Below are 22,580 nucleotides of genomic sequence, written 5' to 3' on the forward strand. Positions count from 1 at the left end.
GCACTGAAAGAATGATGATAAGTTACATTAAATACGCATGGTTGGAAGTAACGTTAGTTTATTATAATTGTATTGTAAAAGTAAGAGAGGTGTAATTGCCTGTTAATGTAACAAGCTGTGTGTGTGTGACTGTGCCAGGATGGGAAATTAACTTTTTAGAATGTGTACCTACCACCTTTTTGGAAACACTCAGACCAGGGTTCAGTTAGAACAAGTTACCTTTGTTTTTTAATTAATTATAGAAAACAAAGCAAAAAAACAAAACAACTTTTTTGTAATTTTCACTGTCACTGTCTCCTGGAATTTTTTTTTTTTTTTTTTTACAAATATTCTTAAAACATCACAACTTTCACACAGTTTTGCCTGCAAAGTCCTGAGAGACTGAGAGACAGAGACTATACACTGTGCCCCTCTTTCATAGTATGTATGTGAGCATGCTTTCCACTGAGCATGTCTTTATGTGTGTAATAGCCTCTGACAACAACAACAACTTGGTCTGAAAATAGTAGGATTATTTAAACCAGCATTTGCATATTACAAATTTTCTTTAAACATAGCATGTCTTTTTCCTCTTTTGTTTGCCCGTGCTGCAAATAAGCCTTTACAAAACACCTACGCCTTGGGGACACAAAGGTTCCAAGCTGCGATGCAAGACTATTATACGTTCATCTCTTGAGTGAGAGTGAGCAAAAGAGAGAGAAAGTTGGATTAGTTTCATAACTTGTTTTGTCCTCCAGGATAATGCATGGTTTAATAATAATAATTAAGTGAACTCTTTGGCTGAACTCTTGTTATTGTTGTTAATGTCGCTGTAATCGTTGCCGCCATGGCCAATTTTACATTTATAAAGTTAAATATAACCATGACCGACTGTGTGGCCAGCCATTTAGCGCAACAACAACAACAACAACAACAACAACACCTTTTTTTTTTTTACCAATTAGTGACATGAACGCATAAAAGAGAAGACTATTCTTTACAAGCTACTCTGTAGCTGTGCATGGAAGAGAGAGGGAAATAATGTGGTGGGTATTGTGCTTCTTTCAGTCTTGGTTCAACCATTATAGCTAATGGGCAGGGAGCTGGATTGGACCTTTCTGTATTGATCACAAATTACAGTCTATGTTGCATTGCTTTGAGAGAAAAGGCAAACAAGGAAAAACATGTGTGACAGATGTCCTCAGAGCATGTACATTATCTTTAAATAGTCTCAATATTATCTCTTGTTGCTGGTGTAATTTAACTGTATCTTTGATTTTTAAAATGTGCCATCTGTCTATTGTTCTTCATATTTTTCTATACAATGCAGGGGCTTTCACCTCTTTTACTAATTCTCTTTACTCCAGCTGGTGGATCTAAATATTTATAATGTTTATTTATCGCTCTCTATATAGTTCAACTTGCATAGGATCTTGTGAAGTTACATAAAAAGTAAGCTGTTAGACAAAGTTAAAGCAGAATATTTTACTCAGAGCAGTAAAGCTTGCAGTTTAATCTGACAGAATAAACTGGAGACCATGCAAATATCTAATCAGTTGTTTCTTTCTCGCTTTCTTTCCCCCCCTCCAACAACCAGTACTACAGCATATACTGTAAGCTTCTAATTAAATGGTTGAATTAGTCCAACATCATTATCTTGTGATAAGCTATAAGATTCTCTCACTTTTTGGGGAATTGGTGAGAAGACAATCTCAGTTATACAAACATTCTGGCGCTGCTCTGATATGTTGATTTTCTGAGGAAATGTAGCAAATGCACAGAGCAGCATGTCAAACATATCGACATAATACCAGTCAAGGAAATAGGTAATCTTCTGGGTAGACTGCCATTAAAATTACATTGGAAGCAAACTCTAATTACAACGACATAGGCATTTAGCAAATGTGATGCTGTACAAAACTGGCAATAATCTTCACATATAAAATACAGCTGCTGCAAGGAGCCTCATTTCTTATTGCCCACATAGCATCTGCATAATAAGCATTTCAATTAGGAGCGACTAGTTTTCAGATATTAAGTATTGTTCATAAAAAATAGATTAGATTTTGGTGCAGACTCTATTAGGGTGCAAAAGCCCAATCACGGGGATGAACCCCACAGTCAGTCAGCAACTTAACCTGCCAACCTGGTCATCATAACTCTGAATCTGGTAGTGCAGGGGAAAGCATTGACATCAGAATAACAAGCAGCATGCTGCAGGTGCAGTCAATTTAGTCGATAAAGAACACAGTGATTAATGTTCCATTGTGTATAAGAGACGGAGGTAGTTGTTTTAGGCTTACTGATTGGGTGTAGTGAACCAGGGGGGAGTTAAAACTTTAATTTTAAATAGAGGGAGAATTTTGTATATGTAAGGAAACAAGCCAAGAGGCTTAAGTGGAGTAATGAATGACGAAGCAAAGGAGTGTTGACAGCAGCGGAAATCGCCGGCGACCACAGTGTCTTTTCCTATAGCAGCAGTAGTGGGGTACCAAGATCAGAAGTGTTCAAACCCTGTTCACTCAGTTAGTGACAGACAGTCCCATCTGAATGTTTGACCTATAATCTCCATTGATATATAGGCAGTGTCCGAAATTAATTTTTGACACATGGCCAAAGGAACTGGCAGATGAAAAAATCCATCAGCCAAGCATGTTTTTTTTATCAGCAAAAATAATAAATTGCCTTATTGTATCATAAATACATTTATTTCAGTACATTGTGTCAAGATAATCAGGTATTCTGTTGAATACAAGTTTAAATAAGATACCACAGCACAATTTGAGGCAAAATAAGTTTACTATATTGGACAAGTCATTAACACAGCCTCAGTTTGTGAAGAAGTTCCTTCTGGTAAACAGTGATGTGGTGTATATGTCTAGGGCTTTTATTGTGAAAGGTAAGAACGGAAGGAGTCAAGCTGTAGTGCGCTTCCTCTGACAACATGGGAGGCAATAAAGAGTTTGTCCTGGCTTCGACTACCAAGCCTGTGTGTTATTATTACATAACGTTCATAAGTATGGGCACAACTCATAACCCTCAGCTACACATTAGCCTAAGTGTAGCTAGCAGCAGACCTGTATCAAATGATAGTTCAGCGGAGCAGCTGATGCCCTGTGTGCTAATAAGTACTGACTCCCAGTTTTATGGCACTTTTTAGATGCGCGTAAAAACACATCTGTAATGTGTGTGGTGTGTTTCAAACTCTGACACTGACAGGAGAGGAGCAGCAGAGCAGTGTGCCCGTAAATGATGACAAAATGCCGTAGAGACTTAGCATAGCTTTTTATATCACATGACTATTTTAGTACAAACATTTACTGGTCCTGAGATTCACTCTCCACACAAAATCTACCCACAATTGGTACTTGGTGGATGTTAATTTCGGACCATGTATATGGGTTTAACTATACATCAATTTAGATCAATACATCGATTTAACAATGAACCGTCCATTATTTTTGATGCAAAGTGACATCGATATTTCATCTTGATACACCTTTATTTGAAACACTTCACACCTGTATCACCATTTCTGCACACCCACACCTTCCTTAACATTCAATCTGTGCTAGCAGCCTACTGTCAAGCAGATGATAGCAAGCAGCCAAGAAAAAGACAATCACAGGGCCCTGAATCGAAACTGTATCGTGGGAGACTGTGATATCAGCAAATGTCGTATCCTCTAAAGAACAGATATATAATAGTGTTATGAAACTACACCCCTTAGTACTTGTGTGCAATGTGCTACTACCCACTATGGCCTTAAGTGAGCGTAATTAATAGCGGCAGAAGTTGGTGATTTAACAGTTTAATTGTCAAGCATCTGTAAATGCATATTTTGTTTTGACTAAAGCATACAAGTGTTTCCTGAGTAAGTGATTTTTTTTTTTGCATCATATGTGGAAAAAAATAAGACATGGTTTAGATTATACAAGCTGACATATTGTAAGCAGTAACAGCTTTGTTGGCAGCAAACACATACAACAGTCTGTGCATGTGGTAAAATAATGATATGAGACAGTAACACTATAATAAAAATATTATATTGTTGAATTAAAGACACTCCAATCCAAATACAAGCAAAAGATTAGTATAAGAAATACAGCTGTTAAAGTTTGACTAGGTTGATTTGTAAAAAGGTGTGTATGCTGGGCCTATATTTAATAATAATAATATAATAATAATAATAATAATTTCTGGTTAATAAATGCGCAAATTGTGGATCATTCATTTAATACTCAATCTCTATATACTTTAACTCCCACAACAGTCATATTTCCTGTAGATAGTCGTATAATTACAGTTCCCCACATGACACAGACTGAAACGTTTTCTTATAAAAGGTCTCTTTCTGTTTGAATCTCTTTATCATTTCCTGTTTTTCTGCCATAGTTTTCTATCACTAAACTAACTCCCTAATTTGACCTTGTCTTTAGGTCGTTCCAAGACCTGTCCAAGCAGGTGGACCTGGTTTACGGGACAGTGAGAGACTCTGCAGTGTACGAGTATTTCCAAGCCAAAGGGACCAACCCTCTGGAACAGGACAGCACATACGCCGAGCTCTGGAAGACCATCAACAAGAACAATGCCTTCGAGAACTCAGTCTCCAGCCCATCAGAGGGAATCAAGAGGGTGAGTGTTTATTTTGGTATTTATAAATAAAATGCTGTCAGAACACTTTTAACTCACGTTGCTATTGTTGGACTTCTGTAGGCATCCTTGCAAACTTTATATTCTTTAAAGGTGCAATGTGTAACACGTGTCACATGCTTAAAAAAAAAATTAGGGGCAGTTTTTCACCTCCTCTGCCAACCCCTAATTAACAGTATGGCAAGACCACGAGTTGGTTGAAATCACACTACTTTCTTGTAATCTTCATGTGTGGTGTTTGCCCAGTTTACGTTATAGCTAAATAGCCAACGTTGGTTCAATCAGAAGAAGAGACTTGTTGTTTTTATAGTAAAAAGAATATTTATTAACGTGCACATAAGAATGAAAAATGTGGAAAGCCTTTGGCAATTAGACCCCATAGAAATGGTATGATTTAAGAAGGGTGATGAATCTATAGTTGAATAGGCCTTTGTTCAGCTTGTTCTGGACTCGGGATACGATGGTTGGAGGAGGGCTTGACGATTCTGCCTGAAATGACAGCAGCAGCGGAGAGAGCAGATTTAAAATTTCGCAGTGGCATCCTGATTGGCTGATAGAGATTGTGGCAAAATCTGATTGGAAAACTAGCAGAGTGAACACCCATAATCAGCTGATTAGAGGAAGCAGTGGGAGTGGGAGGGAGAGAACTGTGTGTGGATGAGCAAAAAGAAAGTCTTCCTGATTGAACTTACGCTGAGCTTCATATGTTACCTCCCAGTAGACAGGTGTAAAAATGAAACAGTGAGACCAGAGAGCAGCAGACAGAGGGGTCTACAGTCTGTGTTTGAAGGATATATCCAGGATGTCAAACTGACTCAGAAGCAACAACAGGTTAAAAAGACAAAGATAGTTAGAAGCTAAAGCCGAACTATAGGCTACAGATCACAGTGTAAAAGTGAACCACCACATCACTGCTGATGATAACATTTAGCTCCAAATCCACAAAACCAGCCTGAAAATGAAGGAAATCTGAAACAATTGCATTAGAGTCAATGGAGCACAGCTGTGTTGTTGTCAGACCCTGGTCTGAGCTGGCTCGATGCTACGTTATGATTGGCCAGTCTGTGTCTGGGGGCGGGACTTAGCAAAGGGTTAATTCTAAATTTTGATTGAAAATCAATTTTCTATGTTTTAAACTAAAGTTGTAACCATATCTTACACACTGCACCTTTAACAGTAACATTTGAACACAGGAACTATGCAATATAAAAAAGGCAGACTGAATTAGGGTTTCTTAGGTAATACCTACATAATAAATAATTTTGGTTCAAACACACACATTAAAATACATATTTAGCTAACAGGCAATGAAGGGATTGCTTTCTCCTCCAGAAACTGTTAATGCTCTTAAATAAATTATCTAAAAATATAATATAATTCTATCTCCAGCTCAGAGTGAAATGAATACTGTGAAACATGAGCCTGGCCTTGAAGATAATTAAATGTAGCGTTTTACTGTCACACCAGCAGGTAGGAACTGTGAGTCTGTTAATAATTACTGTTCCTGATTCACACAGGCATGTGAGTAAAGTGATATTTTTAATCTACTGAATTGGGAGGTATTGTAATTATTTCCAAAAAACTCTGTGCTGCTGAATTAATATTTAATGAATTCTCTCCCCTCTCTCTCTCTTCCTGTAGCACAAACACACACAGTCTTACAAACACCAGATTGAAGAATAATCCATAATTAAACAAATTACAGAGTCTAGATATATGCACTTGTCAGTAAACAGCTTTATTTTCTGAGCAGCCAGTTGCATTCAGTGTAGTCAGGCCAGTTTGCGTTGCACAGATATAAACGAAAAACAACTCTTTTCAGTTTTAAAACCAACTTCAAATATACTTGATGAGAAGAAGCCATTTTATTCCCTGTTACTGAAAAACCACAATGCTTCCAAGAGCCCACAAACTGCTGCATGGCCCTCATTCTGACTCCAGTTTATAGTTTGACAGTAATATGATTTTTTTCCTCTTTGTGTTTATTTATTAAAGCTGAGTGAACTTGAGAGCCCTGTGTAGTCCTAATGAGATGTGAGGTGAAAAGGCTGCTCAGCTGTATTTGTTGAGAGCACAGTCTTACTCTGGGAGACGTAGGATGTAGGGATACCACAGGGAAGAAAGTCAGAGATCTGTGTACCAAAAAATAACAACACAAAAAAACTCCAGAAGGATTTCAGACGAATTTTCAGCTTTGGTTGTTCTACATATTCTCTACACAGTGTGCTTGAGGCTACGGCACATGATCGTGTGTCTGAAAAGATGCTACATGCAGAGGAAGCCAAAGCTGGGAAAAAAATAGGGGTGCAACTATTTTCATCATCTTTGTAAGAAATCTAATGTTGCACTGTTTAATGTTTGCTTTAATGAGTGGGCAAAGTGTTTATGCTAATTTATGTGCAAATATTTAGCTCTACCCCAGTGAAAAGCCTTCCCACCAACACGGGGCGTTGTGTTCAATGAGTACATGAAATGACAAGGGAGAGGTGCACAAACTGGCAGATTTAACCGTGAAAATTAAAGTAAAAAGCATTTATGTCTTAATCAAAAAACGGAAAAACAATGTTCCTCCTTACTGTCTGTATTGTCTATTATAAGTAAAATAAAACAAACTGCTGAGCTAATGTTGCTTTAACACATCAACCATGTATTAATCCTTGGAATCTGTCTTTGCTAAACTATCCAGGCAAAGCGGGAGTCATATGCCTTTCTGTGGGACATGGCGGTGGTGGAGTACGCTGCTCTGACAGATGACGACTGCACACTGACTGTAGCGGGAAACAGCATGAGCACCAGAGGCTACGGCATGGCCCTGCAGCACGGCAGTCCTTACAGAGACCTCTTCTCTCAGAAGTATGTACATTGGTTTATATTTTATACTGTGTATTGATATATTAATTGCAAAGCATTCACTGTAGCTAAGCAGTAATGGAACCAGCTGATATTGCTCAATGTTAGTGTCATTCACCTTTAAATTATTTGAAATCAGTAAACAAAAACTAGGCTTAGGTTCCATGTGCATCGGAACATACTTCCAATATACAATCAGCTGTAGTAAGGACTCGTAGTATAACAGTCCATGCAGTATCATAAGTTATCGTTGTATGTGTTTAGTAAAGTCAAGTACTTATTGATGCATAACAATGAATGGTTCATCATAAGGTTTAAAGTAAGCTAAGTAAAGTGTGGTGCATTGAATGTATTTAAAATAACCTATGCTGCTTCATACGTGATTGTCTATCATACACTAGAATATTTTAAAAAGACTGACAGTCTCTCACACCTAAAGACAATCAAATCAAATCACATTTTATTTATAGAGCATATTTCATACAGAGTAATCTCAGTGCACTTTTACATACGTGTGGATAAAAACACATCAAGTCTTGACAGTAATTCATCCCTAGCCAACACAGAGAGAGGTAGAGACAGACAGATGGAGACAGACTAACTATTCATAGGCCTGGGACAACAGGTAGGTCTTAAGCTGGACTTTAATGGATTACACAGTTCCAGAGAATCTCAGATCGTCAGGCAGTTTGTTCCAGAGAGTGGGACCATAATGACTGCATACTTCATCATAAGGTTAAAAGTAAGCTAAGTAATCTATGCTGCTTCATAAGTCATTGTCTATCATACACTAAAATACTTTAAAGACTGACAGCCTCTCACACCTAAAGACAATGTGTGTCAGAGAGCTTTTTTGTCACAGAATCAGATTTAGCAAAAACTGGGTATCTTGCAGTAGGCATTTGCAAAATTGTTAGCTTCAAATAGAAAAAAGTGGACAGATATTGTTGCAGCCCTCAAAATCCCCTGGGAGCATGCTATATGCTATAGCTTCCCAGCTAACCAATTTTCACCATTTTAAAACAAGGCTGCTTGTAAGCTGACTTTAGCTACTGGAATATTAGCAACAGTCCACAAGCTAACTGTACATTTCCTGCTGTAGTCATATGGTTATACAGTGTAATTTTTAAAGCTAGCAGGCTTCAGCTGAAAGAAACAGTTAGCTCATAGGCTACTAGCAAACAGTCCAGTAGCTAACATTTGATTGCTAGTAGCCCCTACAGTAGTTAGCTTGCTAGCTGTAGCATATAGCATGCCTATAGGGGATTTGCAGCAATTTCTGTCCACTTCTTTCATTCTCCACTCTATCATTTGACATGTGCCCACATTTGTTGCTGTTCTCAACTCCACTTTATCCATCTTTTCCCACAGACAAATGTAGCTAAATGTGCCAATTTAAACAGTTCAATCAGTTTCCTGTATCAGTCACGTGGGGTTCGCGTCCACCATGCCCCTTTAGGAGACTAACAGATTACAGATTATGGCCGATTCTTTTGCCCCATAGTCACGGAAGCAAATATTGGACCCATTTATCACAAGCCACATATCTTCAGAACATTCCGACAGACGGACAAATCAGGAGAAAATTTACTTTGTTCAAGACCTGTCTCTGTCTCAACAACACACTCTCGCGAGATCTGGCTATCTCCTCTCTGGTGCTGAAATCAGTGCAGTTTCACCATAGATACTGAATTAAAAAAATATTTTTTTTCCAGCAGATATCTTAGTTACAACATGATTGAGCTAGATTGAGCAGTTTTGTGTTGCTATGTGTGGTATTTATTCAGTTTTGGGAAATCGCAATGTCTAGAAAGCATCAGTGGCTGCAGCTGACAGGGACAGCTAACAACAGCAGCAAAGCTAACATCAGGACGTCATCTGTTAAAAGCCTCCCATTGTCAGATATGACATGAAACTACTCCAGTTAGCTCAATCATGTTGTAACTAAGACATCCGCTGGAAAAAATATTTTTTTTCACGGACCGTTTATTTATTTAGCTTACGGCCAGTAAGGGTACACACATGTTGACAGAAGCGAGGTTGGGGATGCTCGTCTTTGATTGGGGTACGGGGGACAACGCCTACTTAGGAGACCGGAAATGTATACGATTTCATACAATGGGAGTATATTGTAGGTGGGCCATCTTGTAGTAATCCAGTATCTTTGGTTTAATCAACTGAGGAGGAAAACTGGAGGAAACGAGTACAAGCCAATCACAGCGCAGTAGTACCAGCCAATCTAGGGCGAAGTAGGGCGGGGCAAGCGGAACATGCTCGGAAATAATACCACCTGGCTAACTGTCATATTTTGGACTGTGGAAAGTGAGGAGAAAGTAGAGTTATGGAGTGAACAGGAGTGCCTCTTTCATATGTCCTCACATATGTGCCATGATAGAGTGAAGATGGAAAAAAGTGGACAAAATTTATTGCAGCCCTCAAACCCCCCTTAAGTATGCTATAGCTAGCAAGCTAGCCACCATAGAGGCTATTTGCAAGCTAATGTTAGCTACTGGAATGTGTGCTATTAGCCTACAAGCTAACCATATGTTTTAACTAAATATTACTAGCTTAAAAAAAAAAATCACATCATGTAACCACTTATGAGTGAAACTAGAATTTATAAGCTGAAATGTATAGTTTACTTGTAGGCTAATAGCAAAGATTCAGGTAGCTAACATTAGCTTACAAGTAGGCTAACCTTGTTTGAGATGAGGATGGTGGTTAAGCATATAGCAAACTCCCTCGGATTCTGAGGGCTGCAACAATGTCTGTCCACTTTTTTCCTTTCTCAAGCTAACAATCTTGCAAATAGTGACTCTGCGACTAAAAACTCTCTTACTCATGACACATTGTCTTTAGATGTGAGAGGGTGTCAGACTTTAGTCTTCTAAAATTATTTTAAAAGTATTGTTGGGTATGATAGACATTAATCACTTATGATGCCTCACAGATTCTTTTAAATACATGAAAATGCAATACACTTTACTTGAAACCAACAAAATACACCAACAATGAAACCTTACAATGAGGCATGTATTATATCAATATGTAGCCTACTACTTAACACATACGATGATTATTTACGGTACTGCATGGACTGTTATTCTATGAGTCCTTGGTACAGTTGATGGTTGAGGTGTGTATAGGTATTCATAATGCATCATAAGCCCCATCAGTCAACCTCTAGTTTATAACTAGTCAAGAGCATCTATAAAACACTTATATTTCATTATACACTGATCAGCAAAAACATTAAAACCACTGAGAGGTGAAGTGAACAACACTGATCATCTTGTTACAATGCAATGTTCTATTGGGGAAATCTTGGGTTCTGACATTCGTGTGGACGCCACCTGACACGCTCCACCTACTTAAACACCAGTGCAGACCAGGCACCGCCCATTATGGCAACAGCACTCCCCAGTGGCTGTGGCCCCCCAGCAGGACAATGCGTCATGCCACACCACAAAAACTGCTCAGGAGTGGTCCAAGGAACTTGACAAAGAGCTCAAGGCATCAACCTGGGCTCCAAATTCCCCAGATCTTCATCTGATCAAACATCTGTGGGACATGCTGGTACCCAACCTCACAAGCCACAGGGCTCAAAAGATCTGAAGCTAATGCCCTGGTGCCATGCCTTAACAGGTCAGAGCCAAGTCCGGTCCAAGGAGCACGTCTGGGGTACCAGCACGTCCCTCAAATGGTCAATCAGGTTGGGATCTGGCATATTTGGAGGTCAGGTTGATGCTCTTTGTCCTATTCCTCGGGTCATGCCTGAGCAGTTTACGTGATGTGGCATGTTGCATTGTCTTGCTGGGGGGCCACTGCCATCGATAAGTGCCATTGCCATGAGGGGGTTTATTTTGTCTGCAACAGCGTTCGGGTGGGTGGACCACATCGAGCAGCATCCACATGATCGCAGGACCCAAGGTTTCCCAGCAGAACATTGCACTGTAATAAGATGATCAATGTTATTCAGTTCACCCACTAATGGTTTTAATGTTTTGGCTGATCGGTGTAAGTCACATCTATAATGTTTTATGACTGTTGATATAGTGCATCAAGAAGCATTATGTGTGTTTATGAGAAAAGTCATAAAACATTATAAATATGGTTTACATATCACCTGGGGTTCGTCCTTCACCTTCTCAAAATGATCCCACACTTTGGATTTCCTGCCCGACATGTTATTAACTAGCCTGTGTAATAACCCCAGGTACTGGCTCTGGAAATTAACGTGGCTCCTGTCTGACTGCTGGGCATGGCCTCTTCCTGTGTCTGTCCTTTGAAATTAAATTCCCACATGGTCCAGTCATATAGGATTTGGTGTATTTTGACAAGGCACAGCTCCAAATGGAGTTTCACGTTTGTTTGTTTTTTCTGCAAATAAATGACCAATGAAATCTTGCAGACTAATGACCTTTCTTGTCGACTAACATTTGGTCAACCATTAGAGGGCAACCCTAGTGCACACATGCTTAGTCAAGATGGCTCCCAGCTGCGCATCACTGATCAATAGACAACATGGCGGGTTATTTTTTAGCATGACATTTCCAGCTGTAATTGTGCTCCCAAAAGCAGGTAATTCAAGCCAAAACTTGATACATAACCACACATTAACCACAGTGATGTTAAAGCGTCAAGTTTCAACATATCCGCAGTTTGCAGAAATGCACAATTCAACATTTATTCTGGCAACTGGGTTGAGGAGCTACACAACAACAGCTCAAACATACTTGCACACTCTTTCACCCCAGACACCATTTCTCTCTGGTCTGCATGTGCCAATCAAATATTTAATTTCACTGGTGTCAGATATCCAGTAGTCTATTCGCTGAAGCCACTCACGTCCACTGGGCAGCTCATAACATAACGTCCGCTCCTATCATTACCTGCCATAAAACTCCATCTCAATGGCTTTGCCTCCACAGAGGCCCTCACATCCAAGATAATTCATGGTCCTAAAAGGCAGCTTTTTTAGTCTCTCAGCTTGTTCAGCTTCTCTGTGCAAATGATAGGCTCCCACTAATGCTGGTCTCTCCCCAAGTTAAACTTTGAAGGGACAAAACAAAAGTAGGCACAAGAAACCTCCAGACAATTGCACAGGAAAACCACGAGTGCACACAACTATGATAAAATAGGTGAAAGTTGAACCAGAAAGTGGGTTTGTTCTTTACACAGGACAGTTTGGGTGATGAGTTTAACTTCCCCTTTGTTCTCTCCTCCAAACAAGTTTGACTAACCCTGAACGCTCATAATTTTTGCCTTGCTCGAGCTATTTTTAGTGATGTCACAGTGTCTCCAGATCCCAGCAATTACTTTGGTGGCTACAGTGTTATCACAACCGACAAAACAGATGGCCAGCGCTATGAAAATAAAACCCAAGCTGTAGTTAACTGCAAATTCTGTGATAATATTGACTGATGTCTAGATACAATGGAACCTGAACATTTCTTATCACAAGGTATGTTGAAGATGCAGACGGAAAAGTACATGTTGCAGATTTTCAGCCCATAGTTTTTGGTTTATAAATATGCTGCTTCAAACATTTTCACTGCAGTTTTACAAGGCTGATAGAAGTGAATTTCAAATCAGGGCACCAAACTCCTCCATGTAAACTACAGATTCAGGACAAACATCTAAAATGGGAGGATTGATCCCCCTGTTAACTACAAATACGGCCTATGTGAAATGCAGTAAAGAAATGGTGAATATTTCAAGGTTTATGAGTGTAAATGTGTATAAATGTCAAAAGCTTTGAGTCCGAGTGTGCCTTACTTGCACACAAACATGTGTGCCAGTCACTGGCTGAATAATTGAGACTGAGTAATGACTGTGCAGAAAGCTAACAACTCCGATGGGACAGATTCAGTGTCTCGCCTCAGTTTGTACACAGCCATCATAATTCTCCCCCGTATCCATCCATTCCTCTCTACATGCTAACTAATGGGCTGACTGCAGTATTTGATCATCTTTGTTTACACTCTTATGCAATTTGATATGAAACCAATTAATCTTGAAGATGCGATTGTTTTTCTTCGCCTTGTTTACATAGGACTGGTCTTTGAGCTCTTGTTAGCACTCGGAAATTGTTTCAACAGTGCGTCGGTATCACGTCTCACAATCTGCTGCTGTGCAGACTGCAGCTTGAAATAGCATTCTACCCACAATCAATGCTAATGCAGTACGTTAACAGCTACACAGTAATATCATGTAATCATTCGTTCAGAGCACTATATTGATTCCTCATTGTTACCCTGTGAAAATTATATTTAATTTTCCATGCTCTACTCAACTGCTTATGCCATTCAATTAGCCAACATTTAACATGAACAAATTATTGCTATTGTAGGATTTGTTCAATGTCTGTGTTGTTACATGAAACTATGCACCTCCTTAAATTAACTACTGGGTCGTTCCTTTCTACAGGATATTGGAACTTCAGGAAAAAGGTGATCTTGACATCCTGAAGCAGAAATGGTGGCCGAAGAAAGGCCGCTGTGACCTGCAGAGCCACGCAGACGCCCAGCCGGAGGGAAGGGCGCTGCGTCTCCACAGCTTTGCGGGCGTCTTCTGCATCCTGGCTGCAGGGCTGCTGCTGGCCCTCCTAGTGGCTGCACTGGAGACCTGGTGGAACAGCAACCACTGCCGGAGAGAGCAGCCCAAAGAGGTGACCACTGACATCTCGTCGGGCCAGGGCCCAGTCCCAAGCCTGCTAACCCAGAACCGGGCCATGGTGACCACCACGGGTCCCCCTGCCCCACCAAGGCCCCGGTCGAGACCCAGACCCCCGGGCCCCCCGGTCCTGCCCAGAGATGCCACTGCCACACTCTACTTTATGGATCCAGCAGGCGCTGACGCCAGCCCCGATTTAGTAGAGCTGCAGTACACCCAGTTATAATAGGTGTGCCCCTGATGATAGTCCAGACATCATGTGATCAATCTACTCATTCCTTCTCATGTTGGGAGAGAGGTTGGGGTGCTTTGTTAGGGACTTCTGAGGCTTCTCTCTCAAACAAACTCGCTGTGATTCTCTCATACTGACACACAAAAGCTGCCTGCACTTTGGCCTAAACAATCAATCACAGTCTCTGGTGCTCATGTGAGAGAACCGCAGCTGAAGTAACAAAAGTAAATATAACATTGAATTGCAAATTCAAAACCACATACTGAAATTGTACTTCTGAGTCAAAAGTGCTTCAGTTGTACAATAGCTCTCTTTAGCTAATCCATTCAAGTCTTAATGCTTTAGAGCTCTGACCTTATCTCGCTGCTGTCGACTGGGCAGCCCCTCTGCATGAGGCGTCCAGACAACTAAGGCTTGACATGGATCCCTAAACTAAAGTGTGAGCAAAAGCTGATAGTAAAGAATCTGAGCCTTGACCTGCCTGTTTGAAATGACAGACCAACAATGCAATAAGAACCACTGGCTGAGGACATCCATTACAGACCCAGTCCTGTCCTGAAAATACAGTAAATCAAACTCCACCCATGCTGGTTTTGGGGGCAAATGAGAGTTTGAGTTACTGCTGTTGATTTCTATTCCAGTCTTTGTGTGCAGCTGCTCTCATAATGACCACATACTGCTGTCATGGGAGATTCACAACAGACAAACATCACTGTCATTATTTATGGAACTTAAGATGTGTTAGATGTCTTTTGTTTGAGTATTATCATGGTAGTGTGATCCACTATTTTTTGTGTTTGTAGAAGTGATTTTCCACACAAAATGTATCTTATGAGTATCAAACATTGACCCTCTGTCGGCTTGAAATGTGACTGTTGGCCAAAACACAACATTAATACTTGATTAATCATTAAACGTAATAGTTCCAAGCTAAAATAGAAGAAAATATTAATTTAACTCATTTATAAAACATATTTTCTACTAATTTGCTGTGTTTCTCAATTTTATATCCCTGTTTGATTTAATACCTTTACATGTTTGACAGCCGGCTACCTTTCAAGCTTACACAGAACGAGTGTTTAATATTCATAAGATTTGAGTGGAGAATCACTGGCACCATGACAGCACAAACATACAGTATGTGGGCATTATGACAGCCATTTCTAGCAGAACCTACTGTAAACCTGAACATAACCATTAAAACAAATAGCTCGACTTTTAAGAAGTAAACTTATTTGCTTTCATGCCAGGAGTTGGATGAGGGGATTCATACCACTCTCATATCTGTCTGTTAATTAAGAAGCTACAGCCAGGAGACAGTTAGCCAAGGAAGTTTCCAGTTGTTAGTTGCCAAACAATGGACCTCATGTATCAACATTCTCTTAAATTATAGAGACCATCTTGTGTTAGGATCACACCTGCCACAATACAGCAATCTGTGAATTAAAGCGAATGTCAGCCATTGATGTAAATGGCCCTCCCTCTTTTTCTGCCCCTTTTGCTTGGACCATACCCAACTTTGAACTCGGCCTTCAAACAGACAGACATACAAAGACCTGCCAAAACACTCAAAACAGCTTCTGTGGTAGTTCATGCTACACTAGGCGTCACCAGGACCCCATTTTCTAATGACACACACACTCACAAGGTGAAAACATTATCAGCCATCACGGCAGGTAACTACAGACTATCTTGCAATGGGACCATCCCAGCCAATACAGTAAACCGCGTCTTAAAAGGAATACTCCAAACCTTCGTCCACTTTACTCAGATCACACGTATCTGCGAACTCAACCTGTGTTGAAAAATCTGTCCACAGACAGAAATATGACGACCACACAAATTACTCAGAATGACACGCTACAGCTGGTTTCACCAGGACCAAAAAGAGTTTTTAGATTGACTATTTCCAACATGGCGGCTAGGTCACAAACTTTGTCATCTGCCAAACATTTAAGAAGAGAAATAGGTAATTGAATCTCGCTTCATATTTGATCTGCCACCCTAGTTTGACTGCAGTTCACGAGCAGTGATTTACATGATTGACAGCTACTTCAGACACTCCTCAGCTCTGATTAGGTGTTTTCATTCACGTTTGATAAGGTCATTAGAAGTGCTACGAACTAATAGAGAAGGCAGAGTAACAGGATTTTCTTCACAGATTATCTGTCTCGTACTGCTGCGTGGATATAGCGACAGTTTCAGCAAATATGACAATGTTATTTTTATAAAAGTTACCAACTACAGCTTTAAAGCACAGGTGTGAGAGAAGTATGGACCTTTTCATCTACTACTGAGAAAGAAAGTGAAAAAGATTATTTCCCAAAATGTCAAACTATTCCTTCTATTACCTAAATAGTAATTAATTGCAATTATATGTCAATGTCCGGATTCACAGGGGACCGCTTTGGTAATGTATGGTTGTCTATGATCTCCAGCAGGTGACTAAGGATTACGGTCTGGAAAGGGTTTCTGGTCCATTGACATATAATGAAATAACAAGCGCTGCACCAGAAGGGAGGCGGCACATATGGACAGACAGAGAGACAGACTGGGAGGAGGCCGATGCTCTTGACACAGGTCAGGAGAGGCCTGACGTACTCTACTGTCATTGGCTGTGTCAGGGCAAAGGGGCGGGGCATGGGGCCGGGCAGGGGTACATTGTAGTTGCTTCATCTGTCATCTCACCCCACGGTCTCTCCTGTTATTTGGCTTTTTTGTTACGTCTGTCTTCAGTGTGGCTCGACTTAAATGGGTGCATGTTGGTAGAGTAAAATATTGCTGTGTGGAGGGCAGGATGCAGCCAAATGTGTCCGATAAGCAATCATGTACTCGTTATTTGGCTTCTCCCTTCCCTCCTTTATATGTGTTCCCACATATTTATGTTTTATTTTGGGGGGGGGGGGGGGAGAGTATTTTAATAGATTCTCCAATATAATTTAGACGACTTCAATTAAGTGACACTAACTACTTTGTCTTCATTTAGATTTTATTGTCTCACAAAGTTCGATTCATTGAATCTGTGCGTTTATTGGAGCCTGTCTTGTTAACAGCAGATGCTCTTCACGCAAGAGTCGCCCACTGCAGATGTGTGGTCACCTAATTGTGGAGAAAATTTAAACACTTCTGCATGAAGAGACATCTTCATTTAAGTTCATTTCAGAAGAGGAGACATTACCTTTTACGACCCCATATTTAAGAATTAATGTTTAAAGGTAATGTCTCTCTTGATGTTGGCTGCTTGAAAAATTCCAGTATGTTACTAATTTATATATTTGGGTTTGCTGTCTAAAGCTTAATTAAGCCAGTGTGTTTTTTCAGCCCCCGTCAAACTCATGTGAACTGAATAATAATAAGAGTAGACTGCACTGCATATAAACTGGTCTTGATGGTGATGATGAAACAACCATTGTAACCTGTCTTTCTCTGTCTTCGTTCACTCTCTATCCCCGACCCATTCTTTCTTCTAACCTCCTAACCCCTTTCACTGCACATTCATTTTCACTTTTATTCTTTATCACACTCCTCTTTAATTACATTCATGTTCTCCCTTCCATTAAAACCTCCGTCCTTTCTCCTTGCCTCTTTTATTCCACATGCACTCTATGGCTATCTATCTTTAGGACAAAGAGGTGAACCTGGAACAGGTCCACCAGCGTTTGAACAGCCTCCTGGACGAGGACTTGGCCCACAAGCAGCTGCCAGGCCAGTCTATCGAGATATCTGCCCTGGACATTGGCAGCATGCAGCCCAGCCAGTCTCTGGAGGCCTTGTCTGCTCGGGATTACCCAGCCCATCGGGGGCCGCCGCGGCTCTCTGTGACCACCTTCCTCCAGGAGGGTCATGGGGCAGGAAGGACACTGGGTGCAGCCACTGGCAGGACCTTGCCCCTGCCTCTCAGCAGTGCCACCATGCCCTCTATCCGCTGCAAACACAGGGCGCCCAATGGGGGGCTCTTCCGGCAGAGCCCAGTCAAGACACCAATGCCAATGTCCTACCAACCAGTGCCAGGAGGACCCATCCCAGAAGCCAGTGAGCCCAGCCACGGGACATCCATCTGAGCACACCGAACATTCACAGACACTCAAGCTCAAACAGAGTAGTGGAGAGCTGAAGAGAGTGCTAACTGTGTGAAGAGTTATAAATAAAACACTAAAAAAGGGTTTTTATTACCAGTGATGAAGAGTCAGTGGGACGACACGTGACAAGACACAGAGACTATAATGTACATATTTGTAAGTACAAAGAGAGAGAGAAGCAACATTAAAAAGAGTATTTTGAATATTCTCAACAGTTGAGTTTAAAAAACATAAAAGTATTAAAAAAATGACTGTTTGAATGGCTTTGTAAATTTTGTTCTAAATCAATAAAGGTGACAATTCTTTGTGGTTGTTTTCTAAGTGCCAAGTTCAAAGATGTTTTCTTTCAGATCAACATTAACTGAATGTACTGTGAGAATTCATGCTAAAAAGACATTTCACACTTCAAAAGACATTGGAAGAATTGATTTGTTTCATATGAAAAAATAAAAAGTATAATACAAAAACACTGAGACGTGTGCTTGAAAACGTATTTAAAGTATCAGTGCCATGCTGTCGGTGTGCATCTGTGACTCTGGGATCACTGATAAAATTGTGTTTAGAGGATAATAGGTGGGAAGTGAAAGTCTAAAATGTTTTTCACATATTCCAGCAACACAGTTGTTCAATAAATAAGGCTCATTATTTTTGTTTTTAAACTTCATTAAAAATAGTCTAAATTAAATATTAAGGGGTAGAAATGGTTCAAGATGGATTTGCAAAATAGTGCTTAAAATGCCACAACTGTGTAATAATCATCTTTTTTCAATTATCAGCAGCTTACTGCATTTCCGTCTTAAAGTTTTTATTGCTAGAAGATTTTCTGAACTGTGCTCATTGCAGGAAGACATGGTTTACTGGAAATAACAGTGTGTTCTTGCAGCCTGCAACAGTATCTTTTGGGTATCAGTTTAAAACTGCATGTGTTTTTTGATAAAAACCAAAGATGATGAGCTTTATACATTATTTTTTCCAAAAAAGGATTCGTCAGATGTTTAATTTGTTGGTCCATAAATCTAAGTAGCCTTTAATTTCTAAAAACAAATATCTGCATATGTAAGCAGAATCAGTAGGCGACGGTGCAAGATTAAGGTATCAGAAGCGCTCTGGTTTCCGTTTGTAGTCAGAGTAGTACTGATCCATCGTTTTTGAGCTATAGGTAAACAGTGCGTGCAGAGAGGCGGAATGCATTGTCCGAAATGCAATCTCAGAACCCATCAGCTATTGTCTGACAACAATTTGGCTTTATATCAGCTTTTTTTTTTAAATTAATGCAGATATCTTTTCATAGAGATTTACTGAAATGACAGGCGCACAAGAAAGTAAAGGCCTTTGCAGATCGAGTCCATATTTTCATCAGAAATTGTCGTACAGTTAAAATTAAATACGACCCCATGTGCTGTCAAACAAGTTCGCGCCCTGACTCCAAAACTTTCATCCATGTCAAAGTTTTCGTACCAGGTTCAATTTCCTGTGTTTTTTAACACCCGTCAAACCCGAGGGAGTTGTTTAACTGAGAAGCAGTAGAGGAAATGTGGCATTACCTGCGAGATACATACATCATCAACAAGAGAGAAGAACAGGGCACGCAGTATAGTTTCATAACTCAGATAGCTTACTTACAACAGATCAGATAGTAATATTCAGGGGATTATGATGACAAGGCGGAGAATCTAAGAGAACGAGGACTACAGAGAGACAGAACCCAGCCACTCAGCCCCTTCACGTAGCTGCGGTGCCAAATCCTAGACGTGGGCAGAAAGTGGCAACAGCCTAGAGAGGTATCTCCAGTGGAGAGAAACAAAGGAGCAAATGTGCCCGTCTATTTTGTCTTATATTGCAAATGTCTGCAACAAACAGAACAATGAAACCCACAGGACTCAGTGTGCAAGGTTTCTATGCGTAACGATTTTTAGTGGATGATGGTTTAAAGAAAACACATATGAAAAACACGGACTTGGCATGCAAGGGTCTGAAGTATGGCCCAGACACCCACTTGCTACAGCAGATCTCTCAACATATTGGCTGCTGCCCCCAGAGGCTTATTGTCAGACAGATAGGGGATAGGTTTGATTGACTAGCCTTAAACATTTACCAGCTCTACCCAACAACTGGGATGGGAAGGCAGAATAATGCCCCAAAACCATTATGTTATCCATTTTATCCATGTTTTATTCAACTACTTTCAACTGATAATCCCACTTGCTGCCAAGGTTTGCTCCTAAGGGGCTCACTGGTGTATCACCTTGGCACAACTATCAGCCCACATACAGTGAAAGAAAGAAAGAGCCATCCTTGTGGGGATTGAGGATATAATTGCTCACATTGGCGCTACCGTCACACCACCACCAGTCCAAATACACACACATGGGACCTATATGAACAAAGTGGACACCAGTGCCAGCTGTAGCATAAGGGGCAGTTGGGAAAGCAAACGTTAGCCAAGCAGACTCAGCTGAGCTGGGCACATGTAGCTGTAACGGTATTTGTGTGGGAGGGTAAGCACAGAATTGGGTTTCTTGGTCAATAACAGGTGTTAGTGGTGATTCAGAACAGAAACTCATGTTGGTTTGAGGATTGAACAGTCTTTCACTGGGACTATTTTGCTATAGTCACAGTCTTCAATAAATAGTGTAAATACCAAGTAGTTAAACTGAGCAAACCTACAACAGTCAATGAAATCTAACCAGATGTTCAACCAGCCATTCAGCTTCGACTCCAGTGCAGAGGTCCAGAATCTGGATCTAAACTGCTCAAACTGTAATTCATCCAGACAAACAAAACAGCCAGCATGAGAAAATCTCATGTACTAATGTATAGAATTGATAAATAAATTTAAAATCATATTGTGCAGAGTTCCCTCCAGCCAGTGAGTTTACCAAATGTAGAGCGATGTTCCTGACAAACTGAACATTCCTCTCCACTCTCCTGCTGATTCCCTGACCTGCTGTGCACATACAGCTTACTGCTGATGCCTCTTTCTAAACTACAACATCTTTAGCTCAAATCCTTAAGACTGCCACTGGAGATAACAACTAATCAAGCAAACTTCTGGCAAGTTGGCAAGTGCAACCTCGAGCCCCAACCAAGACAAAAAACATGCTTTTTTAAAAGACCTATTGAAAAAATGTCAAAAACAGTGAGCTGAAAATTGGTTTTTAGGCTGTCTATCTAGTAATGTGGATTTCAAAGGGATTTATCCTCACTGTCAGCACTGAGTACACACAACTGACGAATGTCTGTGATCAACAATCAGAACTTCAAGCAATACAGCAAGTTTTCAGAGAAAGACCTGTACAGTATGTAAACCATTAACACATAAGCTATTTCATAGAAGACATCCATTGCATTATGTAGGTGTTTGAGATTAGTATGGCTGCCCCCTAATAGTCGATCAAACGTTATTCAACGAGAAAGGTCATTAGTCTACAAGATTTCATTGGTGGCTTAATTGGTGAAAGTGAAACTCTATTAGGAGCTGTGCCTTGTCAAAATAAATCAAAACCTATATGACTGGACCATGTGGTGATTTAATTTGAAAGGACAGACACAGGAAGTGGCCACGCTCAGCAGTCAGACAGGAGTCACAAACCAATCACAGCCGACAGATATCTTTCTTTCCCTTCTTCTGTAAATATTCAGTCTGATAAATACGGAAAAAAGTTGATCATGTTAGTGCAGGGCTACCCAGAGCTTTACATCTGTCCCACAGACGATATAAATATAAACCAATGTACATACTTCTGAGAGAAGAGGTCTCTGTAAGGACCACCGTGCTGCAGGGCCATGCCGTAGCCTCTGGTGCTCATGCTGTTTCCCGCTACAGTCAGTGTGCAGTCGTCATCTGTCAGAGCAGCATACTCGACCACCGCCATGTCCCATAGAAAGGCATATGACTCCCGCTTCACCTGGATAGTTCAGCAAAGACAGATTCCAAGGATTAATACATGGTTGATGTGTTAAAGCGACACTAGCTCAGCAGTTATTCTGTTTTTTTTCCTTGTAATAGGCCTATATTAATGAAGGTTCATTGGTATGGTTTTGTATTTCTCTGTAATGTAGCACAGTGTTAACAATGTTACTGATACTATTCTTTTTCACACCTTCAACTC

At 40.4% G+C, this 22,580-nt stretch overlaps 1 protein-coding gene across 3 annotated transcripts in view; it reads left to right on the forward strand.

The window, feature by feature from the left end:
- grid1a (glutamate receptor, ionotropic, delta 1a) overlaps positions 1-18,935 on the forward strand; it is a 327,113-nt gene extending 308,178 nt beyond the window's left edge. Inside the window, exons 13-17 of one of the 3 annotated variants that reach the window (XM_078160556.1) lie at positions 4,419-4,614; positions 7,319-7,485; positions 13,912-14,152; positions 16,828-16,969; positions 18,013-18,935. In XM_078160556.1, the coding sequence (XP_078016682.1) occupies positions 4,419-4,614; positions 7,319-7,485; positions 13,912-14,152; positions 16,828-16,969; positions 18,013-18,425 (1,159 nt within the window). In that variant the 3' untranslated portion in view covers positions 18,426-18,935. Of the gene's footprint in view, positions 1-4,418; positions 4,615-7,318; positions 7,486-13,911; positions 14,387-16,827; positions 16,970-18,012 lie in introns of all 3 variants that reach the window. The other 2 variants (XM_033613949.2, XM_033613946.2) reach the window with 2 other exon arrangements.
- Positions 18,936-22,580: the final 3,645 nt, after the last annotated feature.

This window comes from Epinephelus lanceolatus, chromosome 17 (genome assembly GCF_041903045.1).
Source record: "Epinephelus lanceolatus isolate andai-2023 chromosome 17, ASM4190304v1, whole genome shotgun sequence".
Classification (NCBI taxonomy): domain Eukaryota; kingdom Metazoa; phylum Chordata; class Actinopteri; order Perciformes; family Serranidae; genus Epinephelus; species Epinephelus lanceolatus.